Source organism: Chlorocebus sabaeus, chromosome 8 (genome assembly GCF_047675955.1).
Source record: "Chlorocebus sabaeus isolate Y175 chromosome 8, mChlSab1.0.hap1, whole genome shotgun sequence".
NCBI classification, from domain to species: domain Eukaryota; kingdom Metazoa; phylum Chordata; class Mammalia; order Primates; family Cercopithecidae; genus Chlorocebus; species Chlorocebus sabaeus.
Window position 1 is genome coordinate 109,390,401 of NC_132911.1, and position 23,373 is coordinate 109,413,773.

The window sequence follows — 23,373 nt, forward strand, 5'->3', positions numbered from 1 at the left end:
TCCACACTCAGAATTTGAGCAAGATTTGATGGGAATTCTACAGTAAAAAGTCTTATAATAATATCGTTATCAAGCTGTAGTACATATGAGATCATCTTAACAGAAAAGGAAGCTGAGACCTTCAGAGGTTAAGTGGCCCCAGGTCACACAGCTGGTACCACAGCTCTCCGGATCCCTGAACACTGCCACAGGTTTATGTGACAGCCTTACGTAAGAAGGGGCACTCAAGAGCAATTTACTTTTCTCTTCTCAGAGTTTCAGCGCTGACACACTTTTTGCACATTGCACTAGGTGCAAGCCCAGAAATTCTGCCAGGAGCAAAACAACACTCCTTAAACACCCTGTGACTTTCAGAGCTGTGTAAAATAAAAGGTTGAAGTTAATGATTGCCAGTTTGGAGGGAGTAGTTCCTCTTCGGAGCCAAATGTATGTGGGGAACAGATGAGGCTGTGGGAGTGAAGTTGGCAAAAGGGAAAGAGAAATGAGTCTATTCTTTCTGGAAAATGAAAGTATAATAAATATCTGAATAGCTTAGATGTTTATATTCATCTAGAGATTCTTCCCATTTGAAAATGAAATATCTATATCTTTAGAGTGAGTAATCTTGAAAAATAATTTTATATTATTTTAAAAAATATCATGAAATGATATTTGGAAGCAAACAGATTGTTTTTAATAGCCCATATCTGTAGAACTATTTGTATTTTCTCTTCTAACAGGATCATTACTTCTTATGCTGAAATTCCTATATTCAAGCAGTGACTCATGTTAAGATAATATGTTCCAACAATTTGAGAACTAAAAGCAAATATACCTCAGAGATAATGATTATTTAAATTTTTGGTTCATAGAGATAAAACTGTCTGACATAAGGAGTATGGACATAATAGCCAAGAATTCTATCATTTTATTTCACACTCATTTTGTTTTTGAAAAGTCTCTTATCATATTTGAGATCCCACATACCACATTCTACTCGAAGACATTTGTTAGCAGAAGTTCTCTGGAATTTCACTCTCATGCTGTTCTACAGGATATTTTGTAGAACTGTGCTCCAAGAAAACTCTAATCTAATGAAATGTTCCTGGAATCTCCATTCATAAATCTATTCTGTGCCTAATTATATAGTGTAGTGGTTCTTGTTATAGGATGTTGCTAATGTCTTTCCCATTTGTCCTTCTCACATATTTTCTAATTTAGGAGTATTCTTAATATGTGGAGCTTCAGTTTTGAAAGTAGGTATAGCATATAATTTTTTTTCAAGCAATGCAACTTTGATAATGTTTTAAAAAGTTGAGTTTTCCTATTTCTCAAACAATAAACACAAATAAGATAGCTTTTTAAAATATATATGCGTTTGGAAGTTTTCTAAGTTACTTGCTGAAATCTCTGTATATAGAAACACGTATACAAACATGCACACTTTGCAACTCTCACTTAAGGGACATCCCAATTTAATTCAGTGGTCATTTTACTCCATTTTTCAATAGAATCACAAGATTTTAATTGAGGCAAGTGATATGCCTTGCTGTGTTTGAGTACTTAACATTAATTAGTCATGGGGAATATTCAGGTGTTATCTGTGAGAACCTACTTTTTTTTTTTTTTTTTTATTAGTGGGACTTTCACTCTTGTTACACAGGCTGGAGTGCAGTGGTACAATCTCGGCTCACTGCAACCTCTGCCTCCCAGGTTCAAGCAATTCTCCTGCCTCAGCCTCCCAAGTAGCTGGGATTACAGGAGCCTGCCACCACAGCTGGCTAATGTTTTTTGTAATTTTAGTAGAGATGGGGTTTCACCATGTTGGCCAGTGTAGTCTCGAACTCCTGACCTCAGGTGATTCACCAGCCTCAGTCTCCCAAAGTTCTAGGATTACATGCCCAGCGTGAGAACCTGTTTTTATATCACACCAATAATGTTGACCCTACAGGATCACATGGAATGGAATGATTTTGTTTATGTAGTTTAAAATGACACTCTATTCTCAAAAAAAAAAAAAAAAAAAAAAAAAGAAGAAGAAGAAGAAGAAAGAAAGAAAGGCCTTTTGCCTAAATAGCATCAAGTGCAAACTTTCACTTGGTTTAACTTTCAAAAGTTTAACTTATTAAATGGCATTTACTATAAAGCACTATTTTGTTGGGTGGAAATTAGCATACTAAAAGTTGTATAGTTCCAGTCAAATAAATAATGTTGAGACTGTAGTCCATGCCCAGGATTACTGAAAATTCAATTGTATAAGGTCTTGAATTATTCCCGGGCATATTTTTCCCCAGTCTAAGTAGTCCAAGATTTGTAATTGTTATGCCCCGATAGCTGTTGGTGAGGGAAATTTTCAAATTCAATTCACTGTCTCTAGAGATTTCACATAGTTAAAAGGAGTGTGATATAATATTTTCCTGACTGTCAGATTGAATTTGAATTGAGTTCCAGTGTGGAGAACTGCTTGGATACATTAACTGAAACTTTTACTGTGTAAAATTTTGTGTGGTTGTACAAGGTCAAATCACGTACAGCACCATTTTTTTCATTTAAATGCATGGAATAATTCAGTTAGGGGAGGTTGGCAGTGGTGGTAGTGTACAATTCCTAAGGGCAAGGGAATGTGTGTGTGTGTGTGTGTGTGTGTGTATTTCTGGTTCTCACAATATAAATGTAATGTCTATAGTAATTTTAAAAATCCTCTAGGCCTGTTGTCAAATATGCTTTATAGCTGAGAGAATATAAACAGCTATGAATTGTTAAAAGAGCAGTATTTAGCCAAACAGGCCTCAGCGCTTTTGATCTGTTACCCAGTTAAGGAACCCACACACCAAGGGCATTTTTAACAGCATCTAACTATATCTTATGGCATTGGCATGAGATTCTCTAATGGTATTTTTGTTGTATTTCCTAAACTAAAGTCAATGGAGGCCAATTTTTTAAATCAAATAACACTTCTACTTCTGTTAAAGGGACGTAATGTAAAAATAAGCTCATCTCATGGGAAGATTTTCCTATGACTTTCATTTCTTTCTAACCCTCCTTTTGGAAATCCTCAGTATCTTTTTTTTCTAGCAAAATTTGGAATCCCTGGGACAACATTATGTCACCAGTTTCTTGGGTTAGTCCTCTATTATTTACCTTTGGGCTGTCTACTTTTATTTCCATTAACCTTTTGGCTTGACTATAAACATTTATTGAAGGCTTCCTCCTTTGTCGGTCCAGTAACTCTAAAGGTTAGTGAGAAGTGGATGCTAGTCTGACCTCTCTCATCCACATTAGATGATTTTAATTATTCCTAAGAAATGACACTTTTGACCCATTTTGTCCTTGTCAAGTTTGTCTAGTTGTGGGCTGTCTAAACGTGAAACTCTGGGTTCAAACCGTGTCCAGGAGTGCAGAATTTTAAAATGTACAATGTGGAGCCTCAGAAGTGCACAAGATTTCTTTTTTTTTAAAAAAAGAAGACATTCCAGTTTAAGTGAAATTCAAGGCTTTTGTTATGTACCTTGAATTGATTTATTACTGAAAGAGACTGTCTAGATACAGACAAAATACAAACTTGAACCTATAAAAATTCAGTATTTCAAAATGGAAAAAAATGGAGAAAAACTTTGTATAAGTGAAAATAAGCTAGGTTTTGCTGAGGTTGTAAGCAATCCTAATACTACAACAGCTTTGTACATGAAAAAGTTCATTTCTTTCTCATACTCCCTGACTACTGAGGTTGCCAGTCCACCTCTTTGTTTCCATGATTGTTTCAGCAAAAGCAAGGCATAATGGTGAATTGGCCGTTGGATCTCACGGGTTCTGTGTAGGAGTGACACAAGCCACTTCTTCAATTTCATTGGTCAAGCAAAGTCACGTGGCCAGATCCAACTTTAAAAGAGATCTGGAAAGTGAAGAGTTGGAACTAACTGATCAGTAGCCATAATGACTATCACAACCTTTCAATTAGATAATAAAGAGTTTTTGTCTAGACATCTATGGTAATCACTACAAATATGACCAGAGCCTGAGAAATAGTGAGGATTCAGTAAATGCTTTTTTGTGTGTTTTATTTCATTTTTTAATGTAGCTATCCAGCAAAAGTTTGATGTGCATCTGTAGAGTACTAGGCTCTTTGCTAGTTACTTCTCAAAAGCCTCTGAAATAAAAATTAGCCCCACTGTGCTGATGTCCGTTCTGAAGTTCAGAATACTTAAGTGATTTTCTAGTCATAGACGCTACCAGTAGCATGTGTTAGGATTCAAACCTAGATAATGTGACTCCAAAAACAATAATGTCCTTTTGTTATACTTCAACTGTAAAGTCAATGATGCTTCAGGATATGACATAACTGATTATATAAGCAGGAATTATTACAGTCACCATTGTGTATTTGCTTGTATTTTAAAGCAAGAACACAGTATCTCTAATTGATGGGGACAGGAGGCAGAGAAATTCTAGGCAGAAAAGGGTGGGTCCCTGGCAAAAATGCCACCCTCAAGCCAAAAAGCCTGAAACTGTGGCCCAAAGTGAGAACTTCTATCCCTGTTTTCCCACTCAAATGTTGTATTTTCCTAAACCACCCACACCGTCCCATCCTGTGCCTATAAAAATCCTCAGCTGGTAGACAGGACTATGGCTGGACGTTGGAGAGAAGCAGCTTGACTTCAGAGAGATGGTTTGATGGTGCAACTTTGGAGAAGAATCTGGCCAGAGATGGTCGGACTTCAGGGGAAGATTACCTACCCACCCCGTCCCCTTTTCAGCTCCCCTTGCCACGGAGAGCCACTTTCATAGACAATAAAATCTCCCACATTTACTATCTTTCACTTTGTTAATGCGACCCCATTTTCCCCAGACACTAGACAAGAGCTTGGGAGCCATGAGTGAGGATACAAAAGGCTGTCACACTGGCCCTTTGCCCTGGCTGGTGGAGAGTAGCCATCTCACATGAAAAGGCAAAGGACCCACTGAGCTGTTAACAGTTAAGCTGACCACGGACAGCAGAGCTAAAATAGCACTGTAACAAGCCCTCCAGGGCTTTGGGAGTCACAGTCACCCCTGCCTGTATGCTGCTGTGGGGCCTGCATGGAGTTCACTCCTGCCAGCACTAAAGCGTCTGGCTGCTTCCCGCACCCACTCACCTGCGCACTCCCTCCTGCAAGAGGTGGAACACAGCGGGTCCGAGTGAGTGAATGCAGTTTGGTCCCACTGGCACTGAAGCAGCTGGCTGGTTCCAGTGCTTGTTCACTCCAGTTTCCGTACTTGTTGGCTCGTGTGCTCTCTCCCGCGAGGAGTTGAGAGCAGCAGGCTGAGTAAATGAGGCACCCCTGTCACAAGCCCCGTGAAGGGGTCAGGGAAATATCCTGCTTCATAATGACTTATAAATAAATGATCAATGACTATGGAATAACAAGGTATATTCGGTGTTATTTCAACTAAGGGGAAGCTATTTCACACTTTTGAGCACATTTGATAAGAAAATTAGTTATTTTTGTTTTAACTGTAATCAATAAATCTGGATATCTTTTGTGTTAGCTTTCTATTGCTGCTGAAACACACTACCGTAGACTTGGGGGCTTAAAACAACAGAAATTTATTATCTCATATTCTGTAGATCAGAAATCTGAGTACAGACTTCACCAGACTAAAATCAAGGTGTCAGCCTTCCTCATGCATTCTTTTCTGGAGGTTCTAGGAGAGAATCCATGTCGTGCTCATTCATTCAGATTGTTGGCAACATTTGGTACCTTGATGTTGTAGAGCTGAAGTTCTTGTTTCTTGCTTCCCGTAAACTGGAGGTCATTCCCAGTTTTTAGACACCACTACCTTCTTTAGTTTCTGCTCTCAGTCCCCCATCTTTAAAGGTAGCAAAAGCAGACGGCATTTTTTTTCATGTTGAATCCCTTGGATTTATTCTTGCCTTTCACTTCTACTTGTAAGGATTTATGTGATTAGACTGGGCCCATCTGGATAATCTAGGATAATCTCACCATCTCACGGTACAAAAACTTAATCACCTCTCTGAAATCCCTTTTGCCAAGTAAGGTAGCATATTCACAGGTTCCAGGGGATTAGGGCATAGCCATCTTTGGTAGGCCATTTTCCTGCCTACCACACCTTTTATGTCTGTTCTCTTTTCCCAAAATGTTGTGCCAGTTGTACCCATTGTAGAGTATAAGATCAAAATTTTGGCCTGACTTTCCTTGTTTGTGATATCTGAGAATTAAACTCAGTGAACTTTAAAGTAGCTTCTAGCTCTTAGTGTTCTAGAATTTTATGAATTCTTATGTTGGAGACACAGGAAGTGAACCTAATGATCAATGTGGATATTATTGTTATTTTCTATTCATGGATTTTTCTGGAGTGTAGATTTCATATAATCCCGGCTAACTCCTTCCTTCTCACACTTGGTAATCTTCTTTGAAGTCAGTCAATCTCTGCAAAAGTTGACTTCTTCAGAAAGAAATTGACTTACCTCCTCAAAACTGTAATAACTGGTCCCTTGAGATTTTTTATCTACTTATTATTTACTTTACAGCTTGGGTATAACTTTCAGCAAGTCTTTGCTCCATTTTTTTCTTCTGCCTTATTGATTTGGACTAAAATAAATTATTTTCTCAATTTTTTAAATAAATCCAATGCTTCTTGCACCCAGGCAAAATAAATGTTTGCCAGAGTTTTAAAAGATATAATGCCTAACTTACCATTAGGAAATATATTAATTGATTACTTTTATATTTTACTCACAATATCAGCTCCTCTAATCCTTAATTTGCTTATGTAGAAAATGGAGAAAATGTTAGTACCTAACTTCTGGAGTTGTAAAAATCAAAAAAGACCATTCAAGTGAAATGCTTACCTCAATAGCCAACACGTAAACCACTAATATTGTTTTAGTAGTAGTAGTGGTGGTGGTGGTGGGGGAGGTGAAAAACTCATCCTAAATTGCCCAAGGCATTGAAAATACAGCTTCCTGGGAAACATTTCAGTTCCAGAAAAACCACTAGGGGTGGTAATATTTGGAAACAAAGCTAAATGTAAATATTGGCTCTGCCCTCTGCCACCTACCAACAATTTGACCTGAAGGATATTATTTAATTTTTCAGTTGCAATTTTCTTATCTGAAAATATACATGAGGGCTAGGTAAGTAAGGGAAATGCCTAACAAAATCCTTGCACAAGTAGCCTAAACAGTAGTACTCTTATTCCATCTCCCTAAAAAATCTTTATTGGCTTCCTTCTGCTTACAGAATTAAGCACAAAGTAAAGTTTACCAAAGTTTTGCCTAATACATCACGGTCTTTTAAAATCTATTTATAACCTGCCCTGCCAGATACATATGCTATTGTGTTCTTTCCATTTATCAATAACGATAATATTAATGATGATTATGATAATACTTTTCTAGTGCTTTCTACGTAACAAAAAGAGTGCTAAAGACTTCATAAGAACTTTAACCAGAGTCCCAGAACTCCCATTTCCTGCACACTTGACTTTCTTATAGACTGTTCAGCCTTTGCCCACACTGTTTCCAGCAACTGCACATTCTTCCTGTTTATCCTTTAAATTCCTGCCCGAATGTTGCCTCTTCTATGATGTGTCCCCAGACTCCAAAGGATGGGAATTTTTCTTTCCTTCATTGACCCCAAAACAATTGACACATGTCTTAGCACTTCCTACCATGGTACTTTTCACATTACTTTAAACATTTTTAATGTATCTGTATCCTTCACCAAAAAAGACTTACTTACATTCCTAGCACAAGGCACAGGATTGAGTTTGCTTATTTGTGAAATGAATGGAAGATTATGGTTTTGGAAAATCAGTTGATTTACTTTATACTAAAAGATTCTCTAAAGAATGTAAGTGATCACTATTTTTTATAGTATCTATGAAATTATTATAAAAGCTAATTTACTGTGTCAAAATTCATAGGATTCTAAGAACTATGAAACAGGGTGATTAAATAATTTAAAATAATTATTTTTCATGAAATAAGATAATCCGGGAAAAATAGGCCAGGTGCCTGTTTGAAATCTATTATTTAAAATCGGGAAAGAGTGATGTTACAAATAAGTCACTGAGTGCCCCCGCATAGGCTTCCTGAAATGGTGGACTCTCTCCTCTGACTTGTTCTGCCTGGGCCTGGAGAACTGCAGATCCTTTGGGGTTTAGTTTAGTTTTTTTTTTTTTTTTTTTTTTTTAAATTTATTTATTATTATTATACTTTAAGTTGTAGGGTACATGTGCATAACGTGTAGTTTAGTTTTGTTTTGTTTTGTTTTGTTTGAGACAAGAGTCTAGCCCTATCACCCAGACTGGAGTACAGTAGCATGATCTTGGCTCACTGCAACCTCTACTTCCTGGGTTCAAGCAATTCTTCTGCCTCAGCATCCCAAGTAGCTGGGATTACGGGCATGCACCATCACACCTGGCTAATTTGTGTATTTTTAGTAAAGACCGGATTTCACCATGTTGGCCAGTCTGCTTTCGAACTCCTGGCCTCAAGTGATTCATCCACTTCAGCCTCCCAAAGTGCTGGGTTTATAGGAATGAGCCACCACGCCTGACCACCAGATCCTGATCTGTGGATTTATCTGTCAGTCTGATAGTAAAAGAAGAGCAAAATATGTGTCATTAAGACCTAATATTTAATTGGATTTGGATCACTATCATTTCGTATAGAACAAGTTTGTTTCTCCTCTAATCCTATTTTGAAAATCGAAATACAAAATAATGGTTTCTCAGACTGATAACAATAGGGATAACTTGATAACATTTTTGTCTATATAGTTAAAATATACATAGAATATAAAATTACATCTTTTTCACAAGGCTTTTAGAGAACTTTTTTGTGGTTATCTTTGCCAACTATTAAGATACATATTTGAAAAATTAAGACTCCACAATGAATCAAAATATAAATATTAAAGATCAAGGTACTAGAATTTATTACACTTGATTTAGTTGTAGTTTATACTCTTTGTTTTAATATTTGAAGTAGTTTTTTTCAGACTTCTTTTTAAATCCATTATGTTTGATTTTTCCATTAAATACTACATTTTATGGTAGTTTTTACATTTATAATATAATTGATATTTTAAGAAATGGGTCAGCATTCATTTTATGCATAGTTTTCAGTATGGCTTTGCAATTAACAATGGATCAGTGTTTTTTGTGCTATCATTGTTGTCATAAGGCAGGTGAAATGGGTTTTCCAGATTCCTGAAAGATTTGAAATCACCAGATTACGTGGGACTCCTCAAGTGAATACTTGTTAAGGCCAATTTGGGAAATTTGTGATAGTATGTATCATGTGGAAAAATCCCAGAATGGACTGAGATCTCTTTGGCAGGATCATATCTAGGTGAAAATTCAGTTCAAAAATTACCTTGAGACCCTTGTATTGTACTCTGAGTTGTGGTTTCATGGTGTTTGACATACAGAACATGGACTGGAGAATGATAAAAGTGAATGCCAGTTCACCGTGACTCATCGGGAAACACAGTCTTGCTGAGACATACTTATTTCCTCCCCAGTTTATTTCCAGCCATGTAAATTTATCCACGGAGTTTCACAGATAAATAATTTGGATGCCAAACAGCCAAAAATTGTGACTATTTTGAGCCTTCTATTTAACATGTACACTGAAAATACTTTGTTAGAATTATAGCACTTGTCTCTGTGCTTCTGTGGTTCTCAGAGCAAGGGATGTCATGCTTTAGTTGCTCTGCATTTGAATTTATTCACAATTCCTCTTTTACAGTCTTTCTGGAGACAGTGTATGGTGCATCATTAGCATTATTATTATTTCAGTTACAGTGAGACTACATATCCACACTTAGGGGGTTGGGTAGATGTCATTATTCATTCAGAGTAAGTTCTTACTCTAATATAAATGTTGCTCAGGACAGAGCTTTGAAATGGATCCTGATTCTTTAAATTCTTTCCTGTCTGTTTCAGGAAATAGTGAGATCCTGTTGATAGTAAAGTACAATGTGTCTAAAGTTCACTTCTAAACACTCTGCTCTTTGCAATGAAAGTCATCTGCATTCTCTTTATAATTCAGAGCCACAAGAGATCTGTCTAATCTTGGAGATCTGATTCAGTATCATTTAGGAAAAAAAAAAAAATCCTTGATAATATTTCTACCATTCAGATTAGTGAAAGCAGTAAAGCTTTACAGCTTCTGTCGTCTTAAAAAGATATCATGAGACAGGGGAATAAGGACGTGGATTATGGTTTGGGAGATTTAGTTGTTTGTAAAAATAAAATGATTAGTACAGTTATTATTCAAGTTTTTAATCAACGGAAGCAAATGGCATCTGTTTGTTATCATTCTTTCTACAGAAGACAAAGGCTCAGGTCCCAATGGTGCTGACTGCTGGTCCCAAGTGGTTGCTGGATGTGACTTGGCAAGGAGTGGAAGACAACAAAAACAACTGCATTGTGTACAGCAAAGGTAAATGCAAGATTGTTTCCCTCTCTCTTTGGAAGTATTAAAACCTGAGCATTGCAAAACAGCACCTGAAGAGCTGGAACGGAAGTACAAAGTATAATTTGATCCTGTCTCGTCCTGTTTTCCCATTTGAGTTCCTCTAATGTGTATTCTCAGTAAAGCCACCTTTTTTGTTTTTCTGTGCAACATAAAACAAAAAGTGTCATACCATTAATTACTTAGTGCCTTATACATTTACCTAACTCTGTATTTGAGTGGCTTAACTAGTATCTTTCTCTTGCTGTTAGTATCGTTGATAGCCAGGTTTGACGAAACTCCAAATTCTCCTTTTAGACATTATCAAAAAGTGAAATCCTTCTAAAGTTTAGCAATTTGTGTCAAGGTGCATGGTCCAAGAGGCGCTACATTCTAGCCAGTTTCCAGAAGTCATGCGTGATGAGAGGATAGCTGGAAATGAAACCTTTGCAAAGACAGAAATCTTCCCCCTGGTGATTTCTGAAGGGCAGGAGGCAAACTCTAAAGTGGGGAAGCTGATGACTTGCAGGGCATTGCCTTTGATTTGCTCAGTGTGACATCAACCCAGACTGCGTCATGTAGCTGCACCCTGGCTACAAAGGAGCCGCAGCTCCATGATGGCATGTCATGGGGCTGGCTGTCCATAGCCCGGGACCCTCCTCACGTGTGGTGTAGTTTTGGGGCACTTTTCTCCACATTCGAGTCTTGGTCCTAGCTCTGTGCTCTTACAGTGAAATCCCTAATCTCACTTCTTCATAAATATTGCAAAACTTTGTGCTTCTCATGTTTAATTTCCCTTGGCTTTCTTTTTAAACCAAATAGACCTACCAAGATCAAAGATGTATTTGCACATTGAACCTAGAAACCATAAAAGCATACAAGGGAACAAGCAAATAAGCACCCCTATCAATATATTAACATATAAAACACTAATCATAACATCAAAGACTCTTAAAAACTTGCTAGAAACAATTACAACTTGTTCCTATAATCATTACAATTTGTACACTTATAAGAGGATTGCCTCTAAACTACCATAAACCTTTGAAAGTTGAAACACCGGAAAGAGGGAATTTGCAAGCTAAAAAAAAAAAAAAACAATCTGCACACCGGGATCTGATTATAGTTTTTTCCTTCTATAATTACTTGTCCCCATACCCACTAATTTTCTAACCTGAAATACCTGTGGTATGCTGGTGGGAGCGTTCAGCTAAAAGGGATGTGAGATTTTCCCAGGATATGCCAATATAATCTATCAAAGTGGAAAGTATAGGGAATCAGTTTACCAGTGCCGACATTCAGAATACAAAAGATGCCTTGGAATACAGGACCACTTGTTGGGGACAGATATCTGTTGTATGATATTTTATCTTCATTGTACCAATATAGTACGGCGGGAAACATGACAATAGCTGGTCCTCATTTATGATTCAAATTCCTTGCACTTTTAAATCAGCTATTCTTTTAGTAGAGATGATTGTTACATATTTTGAGCATCCCTTATCCAAATTGCTTGGGACCAGAGTGTTTCAGATTTCAGATTTTTTTTCAGATTGGAATATTTGCATGTACATAATGAGATATCTTGGAAATGAGACCCAAGTCTAAATATGAAAGTCATTTATGTTTCATAAACACAAAATACACATAACCTAATGGTAATTCTATACAATATTTTATAATTTTGTGCATGAGACTAAGTTTTGACTGTCACCCATTGCGTGAGGTCAATTGTGGAATTTTTTACTTGTAGCATCATATGGTGATCGAAAGGTTTTGGATTCTGGAACAATCTGAAAGATTTTGGATATTCTGATTAGGGATGCCGAACCTATATAACAGAATTGGAATTCTGTATTTAGTGGGGTATGGTAACTTGAGAGCAAACTTATGTGTTTATGGTTGGCTATACCTTATATCTTTTTTCAATAAACAACTTAGAGTAATTAATAGAAGCTTATTAATTGTTCATTAATTAACTGGTAAAGCATGTATTGAGTCCAACTATGTGCTAACCTTGTACATTGATGATAGTAGCCACCATTTATTGGGCACACCTTGAATTATCTTCTTGATGCTCCCATGCCAAATTGTATGTGCTTCTCTCATTGCTCTCTGTTACCTTATTTCATGATCATGAGTATACAGTTTATGTGTCCAAAAAAGGAGTAAGTAGAAAAGTTAGTTATGATTGCCTGCCTCTTCAATCTACTCTATATTTACTGAGGACACAGATTGTGTCTTAGTCACCTTTCTATTCCTGGTCTGGCATGCTACCTATACAAGAAAAGCACTAAGTACATATTGATTGGTTGACCAGATAAACAAATGATGAATTGTTGCCAGACACTGAAATAGACATTTCACATACTATGATGATGAACTGTATGAATTGCTGCTATTCAATAATGTTTTAACCTGTAAAGGGTAATTTGGCATTGTTCAACTTACAAGAACAATTGGTTTTGCAGTTCAAATGCCAGAACTGTAATAACTACTGTGTACGCTTTTTAAAGCTTAATCCTTATTTAATAGCTCCTATGAGATAATCAACGTACTACCCCATTTTACAAAGGTAGATAAAAGACTTAAGTAGGGTAAATAGTTTGTCATGGTCACATGGCTAACAAGTGATTGAGTGGGATTCAAGCATACATTTGTCCAACTTAGGGTTGAAGTGATGCATGCTAGAATATGTTCTGTCTGCATTAAGCTTCAAAACAACTCAATGAAATAGATAGTATTTTCTCATTTTGCACCTATGACTTAGAGAGGTGGCATGATTGCCTGTGATCATAGAGAGCTAACAATAGAGCTAAATTCAATCTACGTCTTGACAGGTCCAGATTCTGTACTCCTTGAACTACATGACTTTGCCTTTCCATTTGCCACTGTTAAATGATGAGTAACAACCAAAACCACTCAGGCTTTTATCCCTAGAAATCACAAAATATATATATTAAAGTGTGGCATTTCCCAAAACGCATTTCATGGAACCCTAAGATTAAAGAAAAAAGCCCCATGACCAAATATCATTTATCGTAGCCCTCTTGAAAACTCACAGTGGATGCTGATATTAATTATCTAGAATTATGCAGTAAAAGACAAAAAGCCCTGATCATTTGCATTTCAACATATATATTTTTATTTCTCTACTTTGCTGCAGACTTTTCTTTGATCTTCTACCTGGGGTTCAGAGGCCTGAAACTAATTTCTAGTATTTAGAGTGCCTTTAGAGGGAGGAGACAGCTCACGCAGAGCATGTCCCAAAGTTGTGTCAATACCTTAATATTCTGGGATTTCACTAGGGATTGATTGGATCATGGAAAATATGACCCCGGGAGGCGCTCCTACTGGTATCCAAACACGCTGGACTCTGGAGTCATCTGTCTCCACAGTCTGTATGTATGATAACACTCCTCAAAGCAAAAGCTTTTTGAAGATGGAAGGGTTAACAAATGTTAACTTGAACCTCTACAATGTTTGTGGCATTTTCATAATGCCTACATTGTTTATTAATTGGGCCTCTTTTTTTTTCAAGCGATAGAAATCTAACTGAAATTAGATTCTGCCAAAAAATTGTGTGTGTGTGTGTGTGTGTGTGTGTTTTGGGGTAGGTGGGTTCATCTGCTCGTATCACTGAGAGTCCAGGGATATTCTGGATGTCAGGAACTGCTTGATTCAGTTGCTCAAACTTTGTTCCCAGACTCTCTCTCTCTATCATGTGGCTCTTCTTTCTTGTGTGGGCATCATTCTCAGATAACTAGTGGCAACTCCAGACTTATTCCACCAGCATAGCAACTTCGGTGAAAAGAGAGCTTTTCTGGGTTTTGTGATTAGAGCACATCACATACCATTCCCTGAACCAATTAATCACTATGACTCTCCTAGGCAGACCATAGTCAGCCTGGGGCCTAAAAATAAAATTAACCCCACATGAGCCACTGAAATGGAGGAGAGATAGTTCCCTAAATAAAACCAAGGATATGCTGCCACAAAAGAGTGGTTGCTTCTTGGGCCAACATCCATGCTCCTATGTGTCACATATTATTCCTAAAGTGTAAAAAGCTCTTATGGACGATGAAAATTAAATTCCTGATGCCACAATTGTATTTATTTGTTTTTTTCCTAAGAACCTAAACTACTTATAAACTCAATGCCAAATCATTATTATAGGACCTGGCTGAGAACATATCAGTATCTATTTACAAATAGAAGATAAATTGCAGATGTGTGACTTTTTGCAAAAATGCCATGACTGAGATACTTGATAGTGTTTTCTTATGGTGTGAAAATAGGCCCATTTAATGTTTAACTATTACCATCTAGGAGGCATACTTGCTTCCCAAAGTATTCCTAAATGTAGGCTAGTAACAAAATTAAATATGACTACAAAGTTTTCATTGTCAGCGTGTCCATCACATTATTATAAAATAAAATTGTGTTATATCACTCAGTGCTATTTGACAGGCTGCCGTCATCTTGTTCTAGAAAAAATTTTAAAAGTATAGTGGTTGGCATTAACATTCGAATCTGATGTGTGTTGTTCCTGCCTCACCTACCCCTTGTCATTCCAGAAAGTAATTAGGTCATCCAGACATTGATGGACCAGACCTGTTGGGTCGTCTGTTTTTTGCCATTATTCTCAACAGACTCCAGATAATTCTAATTTACTTATCTCAGTGGAAAAATACTAAAAAGCATAATGCTGAAGTTAAAAGGAGCTCTGCTGGAGAGGAGGGTGAGCAAAGGCCTGCCCACTTACTCTTAAAATCCACTGTCTGTTGAGCACCGATGATCTACTTCTTTACCTTACCTTATTATATGCTATCTACTGTTTGCAAAGAATGGTGACCTTTTCATATGAAAAACAAAGAGTATATTTAGAATTTTATGTGTTGAGGGTATTTAAAATTACACCTTTAGCATCTTTCATGTGGGTTTAATCACTCAGCTTCAAATCAGGGATAATTACATTATTTAGTTCTTCAGTTTTCTTGTAGGTGTTATTTCAAAGTAGCCACATTCTCTGGGTCTCCAGCTTAAGAGAATAAACACTGTCAATCAAGAGAGTGAAAAAGTATCTGCTAACCCTCACTCTCACCTCAACCACAGAATATTTCTGTATATGCGAAGCCACAATATTATTGTAAAAATCTGTATTTCATATGTAACCTTAGACAAATCACTTGCCCACTCTAATCTTGATTTTCTCAACTGTGAAAATGGAATAGCAATGGCTACCATGCGGGATTTTTGTGAAGCACCCATTTACATGATTGCAGAGGTTATGATCGATATTATGTTGCTGATTATCATACAAGCAGTTCTTGTGGTCATAAGTCAGTACACACTAAGAGAAAATGAAGCCAGGCTTCCATGTTGGTATCAAGCATATAGTGATATCGTATTTATGGCGAAGCCTTCTACAAGTCTCATTCAGTCACTTTGAACCCACAGAATATTTGCAGAGATCTATATCACAGAATCAGAGACCAGAAGCCTGTACGGGAGCATATCATTGGATGTTTTTCTTGGGCACGTGATACTTTTATTTTAGTGAAAGTCTTATATACAGTGCTAGTATAAAGATGAAAATGATGATATTATTACTACTAATAATAGCAATTACCATTTATTAATCTTTGTTCTATTCCAGACACTGTTCTAATCACTTTACATAAATTTTCTTGCTTACAACACAACAGATTCATGATATCTAAACAGTGCTTTTCCCATTTTGCAGATGAATAAATTTAGGTTTCGATGGGTTAAGTAAGTTCAAATGATGAAGTTGGGATTCAGTATTGAGCTTGTTGACTTCAATTCCCAATTGTACAATCAACAAAATTTTGGAAGATGCCATTTACTAAGCCAAGGTTACAGGTTATTGCCTTTCTTTGCAAATTTGCATACATGTTTATCAGCAAATGCTTTTCTGCATTCTTAGGCTTGATTTTAAAGAGATTATTCAAAAACTAAAACAGCAGTGGCAGCAACAGTTTATGCTAATTTCTTTGTTGTTTCTAAGACCACAGCAATTGCAAATCATGTAGACGACTACACAGCAATCTCAAAATCATGCTATGACAGTCTTTAAAGTTCTGATTTTGCAGGTTCGCACGAATTTAAACATGCAATTTGTCAATTTAACCATGTTTGAATGTCTTTTATGTCCAAGAGCCTATACTAGTCACCACTGAAATAATGACAGAAATTCTAGTATGATTTAGCTTGGGTGAATAACTTTCTGCACACTCTCTAAATTAAGCTTTCAAAACAAATACCTTTCATTACAAAGACTCTTGTAAAAGTCTGGACCATGTTCCACCTTAAAATAGATGATCTGTTGCATGTTACTAGAATTTTCAAGCAATAGCTTTGTCTAATATGGCAGCCAATTTTCAAAGTATCCTAAAAGTTAATGTTTAACTTTACCTAGAGGGCATAATGTCGTATAAATAATAAACTAATTTAAAAGGAAAAATTCGTGTTCGTATTTTATGCATTTATTTAACTATTCAGTAATTCACAGAAAATGTATAACCATTGTCTAATTTTACAGTATTTTTGAAAGAGGGTGAGTGCCCAAACTAAATATTTAGCAGTGGGAATTATAAAATCATAAGGCGATTAAGTTAGCTAGTCGCAGAATTCCAATATTGCTTTTTAAATGACTTCAGGATATAGGAGGTACTAAGGTTATTATCTGTTATCAGGAATACAGTGGAATTGTACAACTGGATAATAACCAAACAAACTGACACAATGTAAAATTACATTATCAGTGTGTTAAAACAAAATTGCGCCCTAAAGGAGTCCACATGCCAGCTCAGAGCTGCAGTGTAATTATGCTTAACTCTGATAATTAAAATACAACGGAGATCAACAGAATCATTTTCATTAAGAAAATTATTAATGATGGTGGTATAACAGTAATTGATTGCAGAGCACCACAGGATAACGCGATGCCGAAAACCCATGTTTCGTGAACATCTGAGGCTTTTTCTGGTTACGTTCTATTAATATTCTAAGGAGTGAGCAATTTATTATTCCTTTCCTAGGAATCTGTGATTGTAAAAATGGCTGCTTTAAAAAAAACACACACAGTTTTGATTCAAATTGTCATTTCTAAGGGGTTCTTCAGGTCAAGACAAGTGACCCCACTGTTGACTGTGTTATTTACCATAGAGCTGTCTGTTGCAAATTGCAGAATGACAGTAACTTCAGCAAATAGTGAGCCTTGTGTCATTTCCATTTCTTACGATGCATTTACTGTTTTTACTGTTATGTTAGTGATTTATTGATGTTATTTCAATCTGGGTCTGGGTGTACTGAATAGTTTATTGTCTTTAGTTATTACTACTATATGCTATATGATGTGAAAAATACATTTGTTTTTATATCAGCATCACTGTGAGTTTCCTTAATGAAATGTTGATAAATAGCCCTGCACAATAATACCACTAATTACCTTAGTTGATTAGATGTGCTATCTTATTTTGGAGAAAAAATAATATCCTAAGCCACCCTGGATCCATGCATGAATGAAGCTTCTGTCTCTTAGGGGTAGAAACCCAGTTAGAATGCTGGCACATGATAAGAACTAAGAACATATCCATTTTATAAGTATAAAAATGAGAAATGAAGAATGGGGTCTTTGGAGAAGTGGCTTACTATCATTCAAGAATGTTAGCTTGTCATTCAAAGGGATGCTAATCTTGAAAGCTACCCCCAAAAGTATCTTTGTCGTTGAAATGAGGGACAACTCTTTAGGGTAGATTTTTTTCAGGGTAACATACTGAGAATAGTTTTTAAAACACTGTATTATGTAGAAAAACAAGTATTATAAGATAAATCTAGGTGAAAAAAGGCAGAATATGTGGTTTTGTGCCTAACATGATTATACTTAAAAAGTGTATGCACAGGAAAACATACTGGAAAGAAACAGTGTGAAATTATAAAGATATTCCTGTTAAAGTGGCAAGACTTAGGGAGATTTTTGGTATCCTTTTTCATAATTTTCTTCACTTTGATTATTTTACTTATATAATTTCAGAAAATATTTGCATTTGAAAATCATTCTTTGTCTTAACTACATTCTTACTCTTCTTTTTACACAATCCAACTAAAACAAAGAAATCTTTGCATTATCCACAAAGTGTCCTTCATCCACAGAATTTAAATTATTTCCTAGTGATATAATTACTTTTCTTTAGTAACTCTGTGAAATTCCTGCCACTTTGTTTTTCATAAGATAATTTTCCAAATAAAATACACATAACTGAGCACATACTCTGCCCATGATATGGCCCAGGTGTCATGAGGAGTACAAATGAATATGAGACAGCCCCCAGCTTAAGAAGCTTATTGAAAGAGCTTACTTGGTGAAAGATGTATAATAATGAATTCAGTCTCATACTGTCAAGAAATGTTCACAGAGATGTGGAATTTTGGTTGAATATTGAACATTGAGTATCAATTTAAGTAATGGGGTGAAGGCTTTTAAGGAGGTTAAAATGTGTGCCTAAAAAGCTCCTAGGTTAAGATGAACACAATGTGTTCATGAGTGTATCTGTTCAGTTAAGTTAAAGCAGAGAATTTACAAATGTAACCGTTGAGGGACAAGCCTCCAAAAATTCCTGAGAGCCATGTTGTGGACATGCTTGAATGCTCGTTCTGAAACCCTTAGCATGGAAGCATTGGAGAGTTGCTGACATTTTTAGGGCACACATGATGAAATTAAGATTTTAGTAAGATTATTGTGTCAAAAGTTAATCATAGGTCCATTCACTAACAAAACCAAGCCTTACGTATCATGGAAATAATGGTGTTACACACCTCTAGAAAATATTAGTAGTAAACCATCTGCCTTACTTTACTCGTTACCAGACTTCAACAATTTTTCAACACCAAATGAACCTGCAATCCACACACTTCACCACCATCATTTTCCTATCAGCCCCTCCTGTGCTTACTTCCAGGTTACCTGATGTGGATTCCATGGGTCTGTCATTCTAATCACTTTCTTAGAGTGCCTTACCCTTCTCTCTCTTTTGGGTCTTTACTGGCCTGGTAATTCCTCATTCTGGTTAGTCCAGCTCTCCACTTTCTCCTGGCCACATCCAAGCATCTGAGATTAGGTAAATTAGTATTTGTGAAGTGCCTAGAATAGTGTCTGGTCCACAATGAGTACTATGTGAACGTACAGTAAAAATAAAACAAAAGAATTACCAATACCAGCAACAACAGAAAACCAATACTGATCAGTTTTACGTTACTTTTGATACTTTTGACCACAAGGAGATGTGAGCCCTCAGTGTATGTGGTCTGACAATCAAAACTTGTTGTCCTAATCAATCTTGAAGTTACTATTTCAGACTTCTGACTCCCCAAATGTTTAACATCCTCTGTTAAATAATGTTTTTACTTCTTGTTTCACAAAGAAAATGAGAAAGTGGTAGCACACGTAATACTCCAAGGACCACAATTGGATTGATTACAAGGATTGATATATAATGCAGAGCCAAATCTGGCCCATGACCTGTTTTTGTAAATAAAGTTTTATTGGAACACAGCCACAGCAATTTGTTTATACATTGTCTATGGCTACTTTCATGTTGTAACATCGGAGTTGAGTGGTTGGAACAGAGACAATCTAGTTTGTAAAACCTAAGATATTATGTGTTCTTTATAGAAAAACTTGCCACTCCTAAACTAAACCTACAAACTTATTATCTTGGCATTATATGATCTGCTCCTGGATTCCTCTGTGGCTTCTCTTTCCATTACTTTTTAGCTACTTTGTCCCAGTTGCATGGGCTCCTTGCTTTTGCTTAAAAATACAAGGAATGACACTACCTCAGGGCCTTTGCACTGTATGCTGACTCTGCATTGCTCTATGACCTCTGGTTTTTTTTTAAAAAAAAAACAATAACAACAACAAAAAACAGGGTTTCGCCGTGTTGGCCAGGCTGGTCTCAAACTCCTGGTCTCAACCTCCCAAAGTGCTGGGATTACAGGCATGAGCCACCACACCCGGCTGTCTGTGACTTCTTTCTGAACTCCTAGATGTTGCCTCCCATATTGTCTGTCTAAACGGTCTGCCTAACTACCCTGTCTAAAATACTCTCTCTCCCTCTCTCTTTCTGTTTCTCTCTCTCTCTCCCTCGCTCCCCATACCCCCATCACTACCATTTCTCTCTTTCTCTCCCTGTTTCTCTCTTTCTCTTCTATATCCATCAGTTCAGGAAACTATAACAAAATACCATAAACTTGGTGACTTAAACAATAAATATTTATTTCTCGTGGTTCTGGAGACTGGGAAGTCCAAGATCAGGGTGCTGGCAGCTTCACACCTGGTGAGAGCTCTCTTCTGGGTTTGTGAATGGGCATCTTCTTGCTGCATAGTCACAAAGTAGAGTGGGAGCTAAGGAGATCTTTCTTGCTTTTCTTCTCATATGTACACTCATCCCACCATGAGAGCTCCACCCTCATGACCTAATTGCCTCACAAAAGCCTTACCTCCTAATGCCATCACATTTTGGGTTAGAGTTCCAACATATACATTTTGGGGAGACATAAACATTCAGTTGATAACCTCCTCTGTATCAGTTATCTTTATTTTGATATTTTATTATTGACTAAAGAATTTTATTATTTATTTATTTGACACGGAGCCTTGCTCTGTCGCCCAGGCTGGAGTGCAGTGGCACCATCTCGGCTCACTGCAAACTCTGCCTCCCACCTTCACGCCATTCTCCTGCCTCAGCCTCCCGAGTAGCTGGGACTACAGGCGCCCACCACCACTCCCGGCTAATTTTTTTGCAGTTTTTAGTAGAGACGAGGTTTCTCCATGTTAACCAGGATGGTCTCGATCTCCTGACCTTGTGATCCACCCGCCTCGGCCTCCCAAAGTGCTGGGATTACAGGCATGAGCCACCGTGCCTGGCCAAGAATTTCAGTGTCAGTTTTTTACCCCTAGAATGGGAGTTCTATAAGGACAGGGATTTTTTTTTTTTTTTTTCTGTTTTTTAAACAGTGCATGGCACATAGCAGCTGCTGAATGAATATTTTTGAATAAACAAATGGATAAACCAATAGGATGCAGTTTTTTCTGTAACATAGAAAGCTATGATATCTATTTAATAACAGTCTTACAATATTCTTCTTGACTATCTTTGACTTTCTGCAGTACCCTAAAACTTTATTATTTAACTTTTCTCCTATCACATTTATAATTTACAAGAGGTCTTTCTTGTTCTCTGACTATTCTTTTGTTCATCATCTCGCTCTTTTTATGTGAATATTCATTCTTTTATCTCTGAAGATAGAAATTGGAGGACATTTGGGAAGGTGTGTGTCCTGTGCATTGTTTCTTTTCTCTTGCCTTTTCTGTTTCCTGTATTTAATATTGAAAGTTTCCTCAAATGGCTTGAGATACAATAATGTCTGCTTTTTATTTTAAGAGCAGACCACTGTCAACTGAAGAATGACAAGGTTCTTAAATTTAGAAAGGAGAAGTTTATTTCTAATAAAGCGTTGCAGCATGGATGGTGACCATTCTGACACGCTGGGAAGCATAGCCTACAGCCAGAAGCCAAAAACAGACACTTTCAGGGTGGGAAGAATAAGACAGGGATTTATGCTGATCGAGGTGGTGAAATATACATAAGCTATAGGAGGAATATTTATAAAAGAAGAAATGGCCAGGCATAGTGGCTTATGCCTGTAATCCCAGCACTTTGGTAGGCTGAGGCTGGCAGATCATGAGGTCAAGAGATGGAGACCATTCTGGCCAACATGGCAAAACCCCATCTCTAGTAAAAATAAAAAAATTAACTGGGCTTGGTGGCGCACACCTGTAGTCCCAGCTACTTGGGGGCTGAGGCAGGAGAATTGCTTGAACCCGGGAGGTGGAGGTTGCAGTGAGCCGAGATCACGCCACTGTACTCCAACCTGGCAACAGAGTTGGATTCCATCTCAAATTAAAAAAAAAGAAAGAAAGAAAGGAGAAACATGCATATGCACAAATGAACTTCATGCTTCTCTCTGGGACCCTTGTTCAGAAAAAAATGGTGGCATTAGCATGATCCAAGGGTGGGGTTTTCGGCTCTTTGGTGTTGAAAGGTGAAACAGAGGACATGAAAACCCTCACTGCACATCCTCCACAGACTGGCCAGAACCACTCTGTGGTTAGCGGTCTCTCATCAGGCAGGAATGCTGTTCAGTTGTTTTGTCAAAACTGCAAAAGGGAGGGGCAGTGTCAGGTGGTTGGTTGGTATCGGGGTGAAGTGGGTCCTTCTGTTTGACCCTTAGGGAAGAAAGCCTAATGACAATTAGCAATAGGGGGTATGATGAGATATATCTGACCTCCTATCCTGTTATACTCAGGAACTCAGTTATGAAGATTTCTACAGGGTCCCCTTGGCTAAGAGGAGGTCTGTTCAATCTGCTGGCAGACTTAGGATTTCATTTTTTTATTTCTCAATACCAAAGGCTGCATGGAAAGGCAGCATGAGTAGGCAGGGCTTATTAACTGGAGGATTTTGCATAGAATCATAGGCTGATGAAATCCAGCCATGGTAATGAGGTCCCCAAATAACTGTGTATTTAATACTTTGATCTCAGCATGCTTAAATTCTCCCGAGAATAACAGTCTCCCGAGATTTATGAACCTTGCATCCAGCGTTTTGAAGGAGAGTGGGACCTGGTGGTGCATTGGGGAAGTCTTGTCTCATTGTTGAGATTGTAAATGATCGCTTATTCTTCTAATTCAGATGTCACATTAGCACCTGCCTTTGCTGAGCCTGTGCCCCTGGATCTAAAGCCTCTATATGCCAGTTTTCCAAAGATTAAACCTCCATCTCCTAACAGAGTGGGAAGGGGACATAACCTAGCTCTGTAGGAAATGGCTGGGTCTGGAAGGT

General features: G+C 37.3%; 1 protein-coding gene across 2 annotated transcripts in view; it reads left to right on the top strand.

Annotated features, from left to right (window-relative positions):
* Nucleotides 1–23,373, top strand: part of ZFPM2 (zinc finger protein, FOG family member 2) — a 478,449-nt gene that overhangs the window by 305,185 nt on the left and 149,891 nt on the right. For both annotated transcript variants that reach the window (XM_008001331.3, XM_008001332.3), the window contains one exon: nucleotides 10,321–10,432. In XM_008001331.3, the coding sequence (XP_007999522.1) occupies nucleotides 10,321–10,432 (112 nt within the window). The remainder of the gene's footprint in view (nucleotides 1–10,320; nucleotides 10,433–23,373) is intronic.